The sequence below is a fragment of the Acipenser ruthenus genome, chromosome 30 (genome assembly GCF_902713425.1).
Source record: "Acipenser ruthenus chromosome 30, fAciRut3.2 maternal haplotype, whole genome shotgun sequence".
Lineage (NCBI taxonomy): Eukaryota > Metazoa > Chordata > Actinopteri > Acipenseriformes > Acipenseridae > Acipenser > Acipenser ruthenus.
In genome coordinates, this window is record NC_081218.1 from 11988596 (window position 1) to 12005485 (window position 16890).

The following is a 16890-nucleotide window of genomic DNA, read 5'->3' on the forward strand; positions in this document are numbered from 1 at the left end:
TCTTACAGCTGTCCACGGCAATGTCAGAATTGATTTCCTGCTGCCCCCTCACAACCCTCTTCCTAAACCCCCCTCTGGTTCTGATATAAGTTCCAGTTGTTCCTGTCCCCTGTGTGGAATCAGTACCTCTTTTGTGATGTAGTTTTTCCCTACCCTGTTGGGGTGTGATATCAGTAATATCCATTTCTGACCCCCCCAGTTCCTGGTACTTGTTGTGCAGGAGATGCCTGGTGAATATAGGGTTCTATTTTAGCCTCCAGGCACATGGCCAATCGGGAAGCGTCTGAATGTCTTCTACTGCCCTTCCCTGTCCAGCAGAGAGAGCATATTCCAGCTCTGTGTACAAATAGTCACACAGCCAGGATGGAGAAACAATATCAAATATTGCACCGGTACTGACCGGACACTGTCGTGTAGTGGTTTATACCATTGGGTAGGGGTGAGACGATTCATCGTGGATCGATGAATCTCGATACTTTACGATGTATCGTGATACAAGCTTGAAGTGAGTAGCTAATATGCCACATTTATTAAACTGTAAATGACGAAAGAAAAGGTCTTGGTTGTTTGAACGCAAACTCCACTTGATCCTAGACATATCCCAGTGTGCAGTGAGCCGGCCAGATGCTTCCGGAATTGAAGCGGGAGTAGAGGAAACAATGGCGAGTTCTTCATTTTAATTTAATTTAGGGTTACAATCGTTAATACTGGAAATACTGACACATATTAAAGGCTTCAGAACAGGCTGCTGAAACGCTACCTGGCCAATGGGAGTTCAGACAGCTGTGATTCTGGCCAATGGGAGTGTAGAGGAGGCAGAGATAGGCTGCCTTGTTTGTTGTGGACAGAGAGGGATGAGGAAGTGAGCAGTGTCTATAAAAACTCGCTGCTATGGCTAATTTTAGTAAAGTTACTAGTTTTTGTATTCAAATGCTATATATTTTGTGAGAGAGCATATTATTTCACATAAATAGATATGTTTTTCTTTTTCATTTTAACGTATTGCTCTCATTTTAATGTTACTTATCATAATCCGGTATAAATGAATTTATTTATTTATTTATTTATTTATTTATTTATTTATTTTTTATTATTTATTTATTTATTTATTATATAATATATATATATATATATAATATATATATATATATATATATATATATATATATATATATATATATATATATATATATATATATATATATATATAATGTATATACTAGGAAGGTCTGTATTTTGTGAGGGAGGATAGGCTATAAGAATTTTGAAGTGCATCTGACTTGACTTTTTTTTTCTTTGTTTAACATAACACTGGTATGTGAAGATATGAAATTATTACCACTATGGTACTATTCTACAGATGGCTGATAATATTGTAGCTGCCTTTGTGCTACCCTTGCCTCTTAATGCAAAGCCATTTCATTGCCAGGGAAGGTCATTTGGGTTGCACAGCAATATAAATACAGCACTGTGTACAATAAACCATTAATAGAGACGATAGACCCAGATATGGCTACATAGAGACTTTTATGTACTATTGAAGCGTGATCATAGAATTTCTGTGCGAGGTGCAGCTTAGCAACCAGTATGGTGGAAAGTCGGGATTCTTTAGACACAATACTAATAGCTTCAGTAACCCAGGGAAACCAGTATAGGTGATACAGCCCTATAGTCAATACTGAAACAGCAGCTGCTGTTGCTGTACCATAGCTTTGTATGTTGAATAATGGCAGTTCAGCCAGGTTGTGTAGTTTCTCTACACAGACGTTACACTGTGTTCAGAACAGTGAGGTTTCTGTGCTCACCTGTATAAAGCAGCCAAAGGCAGTAAAACTACAGCAACCAAATATAAAACCCTGACTTAAATACAGTCTTGTGGGATTAATGTAAAAATATCCAGCATTCCTTCTGCTTTTTGCTCTCTATATATTCTTGAGTTAAAATTAGACACCTGCAGGATAAAGGTTTATAAACCAGTTGTGGGCCCTATTCACTAAGCTTTAACTGCATTAGTTAAAAACGTTTTCTAGCCTTTGCACATCATGTCGGGTTGGACACACACACACACACACGCATATGAGTCATAGATCCAGTAAGAAGCTTTTAGCAGTGAAACAACGAAAAACAGGGCGTAATGCAAATGGAAATCGAGTGAGAGAGGCAATCTAGGGATCAACAGCTTCGCTAGAAGCATGGCATAGTAAAGCCCAGGGAAGCAACGTCAATCCTATGGTAAATCTTGGTAAAATATGATACAAAAGTAAAATATTAATGTGACACTTTTTCATTGAGAATGTTTGTAGCAGTTTTAAATGTTTTACCCTAAATGTAGACTTGCAGACTTAGGTTTCATATACAGTAGGGTTATTTATCCTTATTTTGTTGTTGAAAGAGAGCACTTCTATCCAGCTCTTCAGTTCAGAGCCTGGCAGCTACAGGACAATGTTATCAGTCTTCCGGAGACGCCTGCATCTGAAGGGCTCCATTTTGCACAGATTAATGATGAATGATGAATGCATGCTTGAGTCGACCCTCCCACCACTAAATTAATAAAATGTGCACGCCCAAGGGGGCTGCCTGTGTGTACATACATCCTGCAACAACCAGGCGGAATGCAATAAAGCCAATACAAGTAATCAGAAAATAATCACATAGTGCATGCTGCTATGATCCCAGACCTTCCATTAATGTCCCTGGGGGGTCGAGATAGAGGGGGAGGGAGGAGGAGGAGGGGCTAGCTGTATGTGTGATGTTTTTTTTTTTTAAAAGCTGACTCAATGTGTGTTTACTCATATATGCCACCCTCAAACCACCACTGCCAGTTACTGGCTTCTTTAAATGAGGTACTTTTAGGATATGCTGGTGCATCAGATAAATAACCCAAAGGTATCAGGTAATCATAGAACAATGACTTGCATGTGTTTTAATGGGTAGGGTCTAAGAATTATCAAAGTGTGAATGTTTCCTATCCCAGATTGAAGGTATGATGTTTTGTTGAGTGTTGTTGTTTTTATTGATGTGAACTACGCTATAATATTCCCTATACAGTCAAACTGTCTTAAACGTCTTACATTAAGAGCATCTATCTATAAAGTGACTACTACAGTGCAGTGATTTTTCTCCATGTTAAATCACCAGGATATAAGTTTATAAAGACCACTTTTAGACAGTCCATTGTGGTCATTGCTAGCAGTTTTGCCCTTATAAAAGTTTACCATAGTAAAAGCATCTGCACAGTGTAAAAGCATAGGGTAAACTGTAGTACATGCAAAGACAAGGGGAAAAGCATAGTAAAATTATTTTTATATAGCGCCTTTCATAGTGGACCACCATCACAAAGCGCTTTACAGAGGTAGGCTGTGAACTGTGCATTATATGCAGAGTCACTTCCAATAGGCCATTGATTTAACATCTCATCTGCAGGATGGAGCACAAGGAGGTTAAGTGACTTGCTCAGGATCACACACAGTGAGTCAGTCAGTGGCAGAGGTGGGATTTGAACTGGTGACCTTCTGGTTATAAGCATTGGACTTTAACCACTGGAACACACTGCCTCCTTAAAATGACAAAATATTGTGCTATAGCATGAAAATGCGTGTTTTACACATTAAGCCTTCAATATCAGACTCATGTCAAGCCCAGGATTTCCTTGTGAGGCGATGGGTCTTTCTTAATACACAGAAGCCAGTAAGAAATACAGATCACTTATAAATGGATCCCCTTGCAGAAAAAATAGTTATTTTACCATGGGCTGTCTCTTGTAATTCTCTCTTGTCTTGTGTACCTAATTAAAATCCTTCAGCCCCTAAGAAGAATAAAATATCCATTACTCTGCTTTCATTATAAAGGTGTTAGAATTAATTGAAAACTACAGACATATTTTTTTCTGAAGACTGTTTAGAGGTGAATTACTACTGTGCCGTGTAATCCCTCCCTATCTCTCTACACAGTGGCTGTTCTGAGACGTTGTGGGTTAAACAAAACTCCCTTCAACTGGAGAGAGCTGAGCGCTGCCCTTTATATGTACTTCTGTGTTAGTGGAGCTGCAGAGCTGCTTTAAGTTAATTATAAGCTGCCGTTGTTTTTCTTCCCCTTTGGTGGCATGGTGGTAATGGAAAGCTTTTTCACTGTGAAGCCAGCCTTTCATTCTCTGCCTCGCTCAGCCTCTCGTTTAGCGGCTGACAGCAAGGAATCATTTCGAGTTATAAATGGAACTTGGGCCCACGCACCCCCTTGGGAGTGGTGCTGTGTGACTGGGCACACAGACAAGCACTATTTCTGATGGGGTGGAAATGTTAGAGTTTCCTCCACTGCTAGAGAGACCTAGTTCACACCATGCTGAAGCAAATGTGTTCTCAGGCACATGAAAAAAAGACACTGTTTGGCTTGCTTAGTTCCACAGTGAATTATCCAGAAAGACTGCCTTACGGAAAATGTTCCGTACCAGATTTGTCCCGTACTTAAATAAATTCACCTAGTACTCAAAATCACTAGCGTCCACCCTGCATCCCAGCGCTTTCTCTAACCAGGCGCCACTGTTGCTGAATTGAGAAACAGGATGGTGAGTGGGATGGGGGAGGAGTGAATGTCAGTCTATATTCAGGCTACCGGAGTTGCCAGAGCAGGGATAACCCCATTCCTAATAGATTTCTTTACCAGTTTATAAATAGCCACACTCCTCCAACCCTCCGCAGTAGCAGTTGGAGATACTGCTGGGAATTCTAATTAAAGAATTGGAAATGCCCCTTCAGTAGGCTGCCCTACTGTTCATTAATAAAAAGGCAGATGAAATGTTGGGTAACAAAGTTTTCCCATAAATAAATCTAGCATAACTTGCCTAGGCTTGAATTCAACAGATTCTCGTCATACACTGGTAGTCGGTTTGCAACACAGTCTTCCAAGAGAGAGTTAACTAGTCGATAAATGCCTGGGAGGTTTAATAGGTTTCTCCACACCTGTGAATTAAGCCAACCAGGTGATGAGGTTGATGAGGTTTCAACAGGTGATTAGCAAGTCCTGTCATGAACTCTTTCTGTTCTGGGTGTTGCAGAGGATTGGTTGGTACTATTTTTGCTGACTAACTATTTATCAAGTATACCTTTATAAAGAAGAGATTCAACATGACGAGGCGTTGGAAAGGGATCTAGGTATTTCTGCAGAATATAACAAAAACATTATGGGGTGGGCGAAGGTAATCCCATGTTAGTCATGACATCCACTGCGCCTAATTTTTTTTGTGTGTGTTTTATCAGTCAGGAACAGGGACTTGCACTGCAATAGCAGTGGCTCATTTGCATGTTTTATTTATTTATTTTTATTTATGCTAATTAGATTGTAGGCTATTCCAGGGTACGTTATTGAAATGCATCTTTGCCAAAGTCTTATCTGTGTGACATTGTTTCGTATTTTGATCAATTTTAGATAGATTAGACTGGCCTTTTAAACCTGCTGATTGTGCAGCGCTTTTTCAGTGAAGAGCTTTTAATAATGTTCTTGTACTTCATTGAAATCGCTTTATAGAATTTACCCCCGTCTGTCTTGGCTGGTTTCCAGATAGCATTGTGTGGAAGATTTCGTTTTATCTTTCGCTTTGTGCTACACATGGAAAATCAGGGGAAGTAATAAGCACTGGAGTAGAGAAGCTTGTAAAAACGTGTCTGGGGCCAGTAGACAATCCCAGCACTTGGACTGGGATTCATCGGACCCAATGTGGAAGCTGATTGTCAATTAAGGGAATGTGTAGGCTAAATATTGAATAAAGTCATTTAGTAAGATGACTGGAGATGAAGGGGTTCCTTAATTAGTAAAATAATTAACCTTTAACCTTTCTGAGGGTGGCCTTCAATAGCGCTGGCGCTCAAAAATGTAGATCTCCTTACATCACGAGAGCTCAGTCGTTGAGTCTCTCTCATGCAGACAACCAGTTTTGATTCGCTGTTTTATTTTGGCAAGGGTGTCCACAAAACGCCTGAGCCTGATTTGAACCAAGGCTTCTAGCAGTGCCACCTTGCTTCCTTTATGTAAAAAGAGCTTTTCTTTCAGTTGGTTTGATTGTGGCTGCGCAGAAATGATTATGCAATTTATAAATAACCGTGCCTCGAGGCAGGGTTGACTTTCCAAGGATCTCTCGACAAGATTCAAAAGCCATTTTGTGTTGAACAGTGAAGGGTTGTTCCATCTGGAAAAACTGGATGATTTTGAAGGATCTATTTGTCTCCAAATAATTCAGCTTAAAGATCTTCTCTTTGCCCTAAGTATCGGAGGAGAGATTTAAGGCAAGGGCACTTCATAGCTTGCGAACTTGCGAGCTGTCAAAGCTGGAAAACAGGAGATTTAATAAAATAAAATACTGTATGCTGTGAAGGCCCTCCACCAAATCTTGACCCACACTAATAGCAGAGTCTGCCATATGTCCCGGTACATTTATCAATACTGTAATGCAATTTGAAAATCATTAAAAAAAAAAAAATGTTATTGCTTCTTGTTCAGTTCCCACATTGCCTGTAATTACTTCTGACATTATGTTGCTCTGAACTCCTGTTTCCCAGCTCAGCTTTCAGTCGGTCTGTTCAGTGAGAGGGTACGACCTTCCAGTTAGACATACTGGTGGAATCTCATTCTGAAATACCCAGGTTCAAACAGCTTTGTGTAACTCGTAAAACAAAGATCATCTCCTATTCTGGACTCCTGAGCTACTTGAGCCCCACTGTCTTCCACACTGCCACCCAGCACTCTTTCTAATCACAAGCTACTCAAACCCATTGCCTCTAATAATACTGTATCCAGGAAAGAAGGTATATTTATACAGCAGATGTTATACAACATACCGTTTTCACACCCTCTTTTGTTTCTTCCTGGCTCAAGTGTGCTTGTGTTTGTTGCAGAGAGATGAATGGCATTCTCTGCTGTGGTGAAGGTGACTCATACTGGACATACTTGCTTGGCAGTGTATAGGGACAGATTGAAATCTAAAATCATATAGTGGGTACAACAGATGTTGAGAAATGAACAAGAGCGAACAGCCAGTCAACAACACTGCAGCGATGCATATAGACACACTCTGTGGATTGTCTATAGGGCAGTTTTATAGCTTCAGATTTTCTTCTATTTGTACAGTACAGGAATCCCGTATCGATGTGTGCAGTTTCTGTGCTGGCTTTTATCGGTTCACAGAAATGCATTGCAGTGTAGTTCCAATCTGCTCTTGCTGTTTTGTTGCAACAGAGTGGCTCGGGGATAGAGAGTGAGGTGTGTGTGTGTGTGTGGGCGGGCGCACAGGGAGAAAGGAGGTGGGGTGGGGTGTAGTGCTGTATGGCTGCAGTCTCCCCTTTAGTATTCAGGGCAGGTGTGGTTGCAGAGCTCTGAGTTCTGCAGCTTGGTAATCCATCAGCTTTCTGCTCCATCATCACAGTGCTGCTGCCGCAGTCACACACACTTTCTTAAACATTAACTTATCAATACCCAGAACTATTTCTCGCTCTTATTATTTTTTTTCTCATTTGCCTTCCCTTGACCCATGATGGATGGATGGATGTATGCAGCAGGACACAGCCCGAAACAAACAAATAAAACTGCAGGCAGGCAGAGAGTCAGTTTGTTATTGCTGCTATGGGGATGAAGTGTCTAGAGACTTCATTACATTGTAAGCAGAGCCACTCCTTCATACTTTGTCTCGATTTTTCTTACAGCAGTAATTTTTTTTTTTTTTGCATGATTGTTGCTCTGTACGATTCCAAGAGTGTTCCTCTTACTGAGGTTTCTTCTTGCTGGGGTTAATGTGCTCCGAGATCTCCTTCGTCCCCCAGCGTGATCCGAGCGATGATGGAGAGACTAGCAGCTCAATTTAATTAGCACGTCAATTATTTATTAATTAAGAGTGCGTCTGGCAGCACACCTTTGAAGCTCCCCAGTGAGAGAAACCGCATGGCCTTTGTATTGCGTGTTGAATTAGCAGGGGTCCCCTATGCTCTGCACTGCTCCGTTACCCTTTACCAACTCCCAACGCTGCAGGGGCGCTGTGAGGAGCCCCTGAAAAATGCAGTACAGTAAGACCACACCACATCAACTGACTACAAATAAAATGAGCCCTGCAGCCTGCATAAGCAGTAAGTTGAAAGCCACTTTGTTATTCCCTAGATGTGTTTTTTGTGTCGTTGAGACCAATGGGTTTGACTGTTGCAGTAGTGTCTATATTGCACGGTGGAGGCGACAGTAGATACTTGAGTAAGGGTTAATAACGCTGTGTTGTAGGCAGTGAGTTTGTTTCCCTCGGTTTATTGAATATCATCAGTAGGGTTGAGAAAGGCTGGCGCCTGCCAGTCTTGGTAATTGACAGCGCGCGCGGGGGTTAAAAGGGTACGTGGTGCTGGGCTAGTATAGGGCTGTCTGATCAGAGGATACATGCTGGTTTTAATGCACGGAGACAGGAGGAAAAATCCACTGAGTGCACAGCATTCAACACTGAAGAACTCCCACTCCATAGCAGTGGTGTGAGCCTCTCCAGGTTTTAATATGAGCACTTGTGGACTGTATTCTCGAATCCACTTGAGACGCATTAGTTGCTCTTCATAGACACAGCCAGGAGTGGTGACTAGAGCATTGTGACGCAGTGCAGTACAGTGAAGTGAACTCCCATGACCAGGAAAATGATGATGAGAGAGACAGAGACAGAGACAGAGACAGAGACAGAGACAGAGACAGAGACAGAGACAGAGACAGAGACAGAGACAGACTACTAGCCCTGCCCTTCAGAACAGCTAGGAAACTCTCAGGGCTGAGCCAGCCTCGCACAGAACACTATATCCGGGTCAGGCCTTTCCTGTGCTCATCAACAACAGCTGGGAGTTAAATATTCCTTATGAATCTGATCTTTTAGTTTGTATTGCCATGTTTGTTTGTTTTTTTGTTTGTTTTTTTTTAACTGGTTTACCAAGCTTCCCTGTGAATTTAGTATGTACTAGAATTTGCTTTTGGGTATCAAGGGCAACTACATACAAACCATCTCGAAGTGTTCTGGCCTAACCGGTTACTGGACGTGTTCTGCCCTCCTTGTTTGGATTGGTGGTCCTGGTATCTCCAAAACAAACAATTGGAGGTAGTTCTTGGATTTTGATGCCATGCTAACTACAATCCTTTATTTATATTTAAATCTGCTTGTGATGTCATTTACTACATACAGTAGATGATGATGTAACAACCTTTCTATCTGAACCTTCAGGCATCGAGTATTGAGTTTATCCATTTATTTTCCTTTATTCTTCTGCATTGTACACTAATTTAATTTCTTCTAAAACTACACATTTTAGGTCATTCATGTTAGGTTTTTGGAAACTGTTGAACTATTGGTTCATTTACTTTATTATGTTTGATAGGTGATTCTGTATTTTGTTACAGTTTTGGTCAAATAAACCATAAACAAGGTTGCCAGTTTTTGCATGATGGGTTTTACACAGCTGAAGGAAGGCTTTTATCCGAAACATCCTGAAATAAATAATTTGTTAATCATTTAAACCCTTTCTATGTGCCTAATTGCATCTCATTGATCTGAATCTGTTTGTGATTTGTCGTTGTTGCGTCTGGGAGTTGCAACAAAGGAAAACTAAACCTCTTTCATGAAACACGGTGCCAGGATATCAGCCAGGCCAAACAGACATTGAAATCAAATAAATTACCAATTTCATTTTCTCCACAAGAGGCTCTTTTATTTGGTTTGCTGATGCAAGCGCCCGAGGACAACAGGAAGGAACACAAATCCTTGGTTTGCTTAATGAAAAAAGACAAAAACAACAGAATCATCACAGACTTTTCTAGCTATAAAGAAACAGGGATGGTCTGAACCTATACAAAGACATTTTTTGTGGTGGTGTTTCGTGAACTCGCAGAACCTACGCATTTCTAAAGAAAGAAATACACAAAGAAAGAAAGGTTTTGAAAACGGCTAGTTGACAGTAGTTTGTTTCTCTATTTTAGGTGCAGTGGTGCACAGCTACAACGGTACCACACTGATAACATTATCAGATTTTTTTATATTGCTCACCAATAAACACTGGTTATTGATTGCATTATCGCGGGACCATGCCTGCGCCAGTGTGCAACTATATCCAGCTTCCAATGCCGATTTTTGTGTTTTCCATAAACTGAAACCTGTTGTGACATGACAACACTTGTGAGCCTGTAGGGGAATTGTTCCACTGTGCTGCCATGACCAAACATGGTTTATTAAATTGCCTTTGCTATGCTGTATTCACACATTTTGTAATTGCACTTGATTAATGTTATTCCTTTTTAAATGGGATATTTAACTGTAATGAATGGGGCATTTTCCACACCACCTAATAATGGACAGTGGAGAATCAGAGTGCAGATTTAAAGAGGTCAAGGATTGCTTTTTAGATAGAGCAGGCCATTGACATGCCAAGAGAATTGCGTTGGCCTGTTGTCTAAGGTCCAGTTACTAATGCGAGCGCCTGCCTGCAGCCCCTACCAGTCTGTCTCTCGGAGTTTCATGGGTCGGATTTGCAGAAAGATCGTCGTGCCAGGCTATTTCATAACAGGATAGCAGACCCAGCTGCTGGGATCAGACTGCAGCCTTCTGGGAAGAGGGGGGTGGGAATAGCTGTTCGCATCCAAGAACATAGCTCAGCATATATAAATATAGTTACTGGTTGTTTCAAAGGGAGAGGGGGGAGAGATAAGAGTTAGTGACTGAGTGGTTGTTGAACTGCTGTATCCAATTAAACTGAGGATGAGTGTTGGAAGCACATGTTGTAATCCTGGGGGAGGTTGTATTTTAGCATGCTGCCGCTACACTGCCCTGCAGACAGGAAGCCCGTCATGTTCTGGCACACACAGGGTGCCTCTAGAGGGGGATACAAATCAGATCTAAGGCCATTCGAGACTGGATCGTCCCCTACAACCAGTGAAGTGAAACCAGTACCCTAACTGCCATAGTCCTTTAGGAATAGAAACCAAGCCTTTTAAAATGCAACTGATTAGTGCAACAACTTTCTCCCATGTGCCTTAATGTCATCTTAATGTCATAATTCCATTGAGGGATCCCTGTAGAGAAAAAAAAGAGGAAGGAGTGCACCCATCCTCCCATTTAGATCCAGAGATGGAAGTACAGCATTAAAGACTTCCTGTCACGTTGGTGGGTAGTATGTGTATCTGTGGGTGTAATCCCTTTCCTGTAATGCAATACTCCATACACTCTTTGCTATTTTACTGTTTTGTCCCTGTTATTGATAGCTGTCCATTTAGTGGAGTCTGAGAGGCCTATCCGTTCTGTTTCAATGCTGTAAATATCAACATGCTATCAGGATACGTTTTAGTAGGATATAGATAATCTGCAGAATACCGAACAGTGAAACCTGGATTTAACTGGTCATCAAAGGGACGTTTTGCTTATTCGAGGTGCCTCGGTCATTTGGCAGCTTTTACTGTTTACAGCAAGGCGGTTAAACGTCTGGGACCGCCAACAGTCAGCAAAGATTATATATAAAAAAAAAAAGAAGTAAAATAAATATGGAAAAAAAACTTGAAGAAAAAGCAAAAACTGTAACCTCGTAAATCAATTGCTGATTAAAGCGTGTGTCTTATTTTTGCGTCCGGCAAAGCAGCGCGCGCATCACACCACCCCTTTCCAGTCACTAAGCCACTCGGCGCGACTCTTTTTATCTGTCTTATTTTGAAAGTGATATAAACATGGCTCTCTCTACTCTGGTTATTAAGAAGAGTGAAAATCGTACCAAGGAATACTTCTTTATTTTACCAACTGTACCGAACTGTGTTTATTGTGCAATGGATGAGTGTCCGTAGTTGAGGGATACAATGTGACAAGGCATTTTTAAACCAAACCAAGAGCTTTTGGAAATGTGTATCCAGAGGGCTCAGCAGTTATAAACTGTAGAGGCGCTCATCTCTTCCTACCAACATGCTTGTGCAACTCTTGTGCGATCTTGCAGTCCTCCATTTTTTTGTTTAAGATTCATTAAAAAGTATACGATACAAAGGAGATCAACAGTTTGATAATTTGGGGAAATTAACCAAACCATAGAAACATGATTCAATCTATTTCCCATATGCTGCTGTTATCCTTTTCCATGGGACGAATCTGTTTGTTTTTAACTTATTCACACTTTTCTTTTTGAGTCCGCGATGGAATAGAAACAGACACAAGTTTATTTGTTAAGTGGCGCACTCACATATTGTGTGATGAAAGTTTGTGTGCATTTTTTTTTTGTCAGTAACTTCATTACTGTGTATTATAACAGTTATACCATTAATATGTCACATACATTTTAAAATGTTTGTAATTATCTGTTAAATGTTTACACTCTGTTATATTATTAAAGTACTATTCATATGATAAAATGTGTCTTGTTCAATATACTAACATTACGTTGTATTGCTTAATGTGCAGAGTAAAATGCTTCTGGCCAGCCTACTCCTAACTTTTTTCCAATCTGGCTCCCTAGTTGAAGAGCCCTGGTTTATATAGCGGCATCATAATGAATTGAAACCCTGTAGTGTAAATGTGTTCAAGCGATTGTGTTGGTGAGTGAGCACCTGCAATGGAGAAACACACCAGTTCAACAAGCTGTTTCTTTATTGGCCTCGTGTAGCCCTGCCGCTGGATACAGTGACTGCCCATTCCCTTAGATCCTGACCCCCTGCCTGCTGACCGCTGTCCTGGTCTGTCTGTCTGCATACAGCGCTATCTCTGTGCTGGCTGCTCCTCCACTCTGTGGATCACAACCTGCCTTTGTCCCACTTTGGAATTTTCAAGAGAAGTTCTAGCCTGCTCTGAACTGCTGGCTAATGTTCCACCCCTCTGGAGCATGCATTGCTGTACAGTCTTGTTTATTCAACATCCTGACTTGTTGTTTTCTAGTGGGAAACATACTTACAAGGTGGTATAATTGTGACGTCTCTTTGAAGGTATTTTAGAAGTTTGTCTGCTTATTGCAGCGTGCAAGACTTTTAGCACACAGTTTATAATTTTTTTTTTTTTAAATGTTATGCATAAACACAAGCTTTTGCCATATAAAGTAATGCATTCTTTTTGCAGTCGTTGGGAGTTGTTTATCATTTGTGGAGTTGTAGAAATTGATTATTTTGCAAAAAGCATTCGTTTAGTAAAATAAGGTTTGAATCAAATCTTTAGATCTTGTGCAATTAAATTCAGTAAACCCTGGGCCTCTGTGAACAAACTGACTGACACTTTTCTCTTCTTATTGCAGTTGCCTGTATCCAGGGAAGTCCCGCCCCTTTGAGAAAATGCCTACTTGTCCTTGTTTGGGGCCACAGATGCTGTGGTAACATGCTGTTCTTGGTTACTCCTCTGTCTGGAGAAGCCTGGCTCAGCTGATGTTTGTGTCTGTATCCGTGAGGGAAAAAGCTCAAGAAATTCCCAGAATTCCTTGCGAAGGGCAGGGACTAGGCATACTTCCTGTCTCCTGAAGTTTTTAACATTTTGGGGTAGGCGGAGTAAGAAGAAAGAAATAACATTTGTATCATCATAAAAACAAAACTGTTTGTTTATTTGAACATTCTGAATACTATTATATTGATCTTTTGAAAAAACGGGTTTAAAAAAAAACCGTAAAAACAAACAGAAGACAATCCCAACATTCGAGTAAGAATGGCAAACAACACGGTGGACCACCCCCCTGGGAACTCGGTTGCCGAGGGTAACCATGAAGGCGAGTTTGGCTGCTCGGTTGCTGACCTGCGTGGATTGATGGAACTGCGGAGCGGCGAGGCAGTCGCCAATATCAGGGACAGATTTGACGACGTACAGGGCATCTGCCGCAAGCTGAAGACCTCGCCCATTGAAGGTAAGACTCTGCACACGCACACAGGGTTGGGAGGGGTAGGTTTTGTCATGCTTTTCTACTGGTATCCCAAATGTATTTGTCAAACGCTTCTGTAAAGGCAAGAAAAGAGGAAAGACAGCAGATCTAAATTAATCCACAGATCGGATCTAGTGATTTTTATCCTGTGTTTTGTAAGAAATCCTCCTCCAGTCAGGACAGATCATGTGCACTGGTATTATTTTCTTCTCCTTTGCAAAACCATCATGCTTAACAAAGGCTTATTTGTGTCAGATGCCTGTAGGAAAAAAAAATCATTAAAAATTGGCTAGCTACCCTGCATTCATGTGATGAGATCTAAACATTCTCCCTGATGAACCGCAGATCAGAAATTATACATAAAGGCCACGAGACAACTTTTGGAAGCAACTGTTTGTTGCTGGCAATTTTTTCCCATGTAAGCAAATGAATTGCAGCGTGATTAAGTTGTTTTTTTCTGGTGAAGCATTCCATTCCAGTTGCTTAACGGCTGCATTGGTCACGCTTGGTGCAATACATTTGCCCTTGTACAGTGAGCTGCAGTTGGCCGAGTACTCGGGAGAAGCAAGACTACATAGACTTGAGTGTAGGGTACTGTAGTTCTGCTGTCCTGTAGTCCGGTAGGAGCTAATATTGCCTGCCTTCTCCCAGCACGACTATCCTTGGTTTAAGCCTCAGTGTCTTCTGCAAATAAGCTCAGCTTTAAAACTACTGGTCAGGGCAATAAAATAGCAAACCGATTGAAGTTCACGGCTCTCCATAATCCCACATAACTCCAAGGGGAGTCACAGAGATCACTGCACTAGATCATGCAAAATAGCATGATCTAGAAGAGGAAGTTTTATGTATCCTACAGGAGGAATGTCAATTTAGTAGACACAATGTTATAAATATGAGGACCCTTAAAACAAATTTCTAGAGGATATAGCAACTTTTATATACAGTATATATATAAAAAAAAAATAAACATGCTTTTTAAAAACGCTACATTTAGTTGCTGTGGTTCTGTTATTTGATTTTATTTTTTAAACGGAAAACAGTGTAAGATAATCTCATGATGATAGAAAAAATGTGTTCAAAGCGCTCGGAAGAGTTCACGCAGCGAGTTGGTCTGAGTTACAAGCCTCTCCTTGCAGAGATCAATAGAGTAGGACCCATTGCATTTTACTTGCGTTGGTTGCAGTACACACCATATTTAAGGGGCAGTGCTTACATGGCAGCACTTTGAAACCCTGTGCAACTACAGCTACCAAACACGGACAAGTATAACACCCAGTTGTCATGGATCTGTGGGGTGCAGCACAGTGTAGTTCAGTGCAGTTCACTGTGTATAGGGTTGGAAGAGCGTGGCCCTGGCATGGCTGAGATGGCAGGTTAATCTCTTAAGATGATTGAGGCAGTGGCACTGGGGTTAAAGCCGAGTAATTGGTTTGAATTTGCTGCAGAACAGACACTGTAGAGCTGGTACTGGGGGAGGAAGATCCCTGGGAGCCCTTGTGTTTCCCACAGTAAAAGCGTAGAAAGTGTAATAAAGCACAGTGGTAAAGCATAATAAAGAATAGCAAGGTATGGTAAAGCATGTTAATAAATATGGCAAACCAGGGTGAATTATGGTAAATGCATAGTACAACCATGGGAAAGCTGGAGAAATGCCATGCTTAAATACAGTACTAAACTTTTATAAGGGTGGTAACTGTAGGATAACAATGAGAGAGAACATTGTGTGTGATACAGGATTGCACAATTCACTCTTAACCGCCCTTGTTGTTTTGCAATAAACTTGCAATACATTTTGAAAACAAATGTAAGTAAACCCTACAGGGTTAAACTCTAGTCGCACTTAAGCCATTTCAAATTTAAAAAAAAACAAGAGTCAATATCACTGAGCCTGCATGATTTTGTTTGGAAACACCTGGGCACAAGGTCTGGCTTGCTTCTATAGTCCCTGCATGTTGTTCTAAAGCTATTGCACGAGAAAAAAATGCTGTAATGACTAAAATGCTGGTGCTGTGATTTAGAGCTGTTGTCTTCTCATATTGTGCTCTACTCAATCCATAAGCAGTGCGCTCGTGTGTGGAGGTGCTGCTGTGGCTCCGCTCACTACAGGGCTGGAGTTGTTCTGTTTTAGTGGAGTGGTATGTGAGGAGGGGAAGGTGGCCTTTTTTCAGCCCACATGGTAGCAGCAGTGATGCACGACTGGCTAGCTGACTGAGAGAAATACAGAGACTTGGCTGCGCTCCAGCTGGGCCGCTGTGGCAATTAGGACAGAGAGCATGATGGGAAGAGGGATTCCTCCATCGGTGGGTGTGTCTTTTAAGGTGGACTTTTTTTTTTTTTTTTTTTAAGGTAGTTCCAAGCTGGAGTTTCTTTATTACAACAAAAAATCAGTCCGTGTGAAATATGTTTTATTAGATTAATCAGAGCCTACTCATTTCCATTATTGACAGCCTGCACCTTAATAGTGAGCACTAGCCTACCCATTCTGTTCACACGTCTCCTGCACTGTCACAACTGTGCAGTTTGTTTGCGAGTGCCCCTCTTTTGTAAGGAGTATTTAAAAATAAGTGCGTCTGTTCAGATGGCGTCAAAGCAAATAAGGCTGTGCTTTTAATATAACAATTAACTCCGACTCTCCGGTTTGTCCAATAGGATTGCAACAGATTAAAGTCATCCCACCAGCAGCTGCCAAACAGAGAGGGGTTCTCGGATTGGCCCCTTGTGTGCCACGGTGTTGTGAGCCCAGTCTTTCCATCCCCGGCTTGGATCTCTGATTTGAGCAGCTTTATCGGTTCAGTGTAGATTTGAGAAGCTTTCTAGGAAACAGACCAAAGCACCCAGTGAATGTGGTGCACTGAGATTCCAAGTGCTCTTTGGGGTTGAGCAAACCCTTGTAAAATTTAATTGAACTGTTACAAAAGGCAGAACTTTGTTTTTACCCGGCCAGTGGATATTTCCCACTCCATGCTGGGTGGGTATTGGGCCACAGGCTATTAAGATGAAGCTTTTTAGGTATTTATTTATTCAAACAAACAACAAG

The 16890-nt window shown here is 41.2% G+C and overlaps 1 protein-coding gene across 5 annotated transcripts in view; it reads left to right on the forward strand.

Annotated features, from left to right (window-relative positions):
• The window catches only part of LOC117396319 (plasma membrane calcium-transporting ATPase 1-like), a 56146-nt gene that overhangs the window by 8791 nt on the left and 30465 nt on the right, over positions 1 to 16890 (forward strand). For all 5 annotated transcript variants that reach the window (XM_059004843.1, XM_059004842.1, XM_059004840.1 and 2 more), the window contains exon 2: positions 13242 to 13838. In XM_059004843.1, the coding sequence (XP_058860826.1) occupies positions 13643 to 13838 (196 nt within the window). In that variant the 5' untranslated portion in view covers positions 13242 to 13642. The remainder of the gene's footprint in view (positions 1 to 13241; positions 13839 to 16890) is intronic.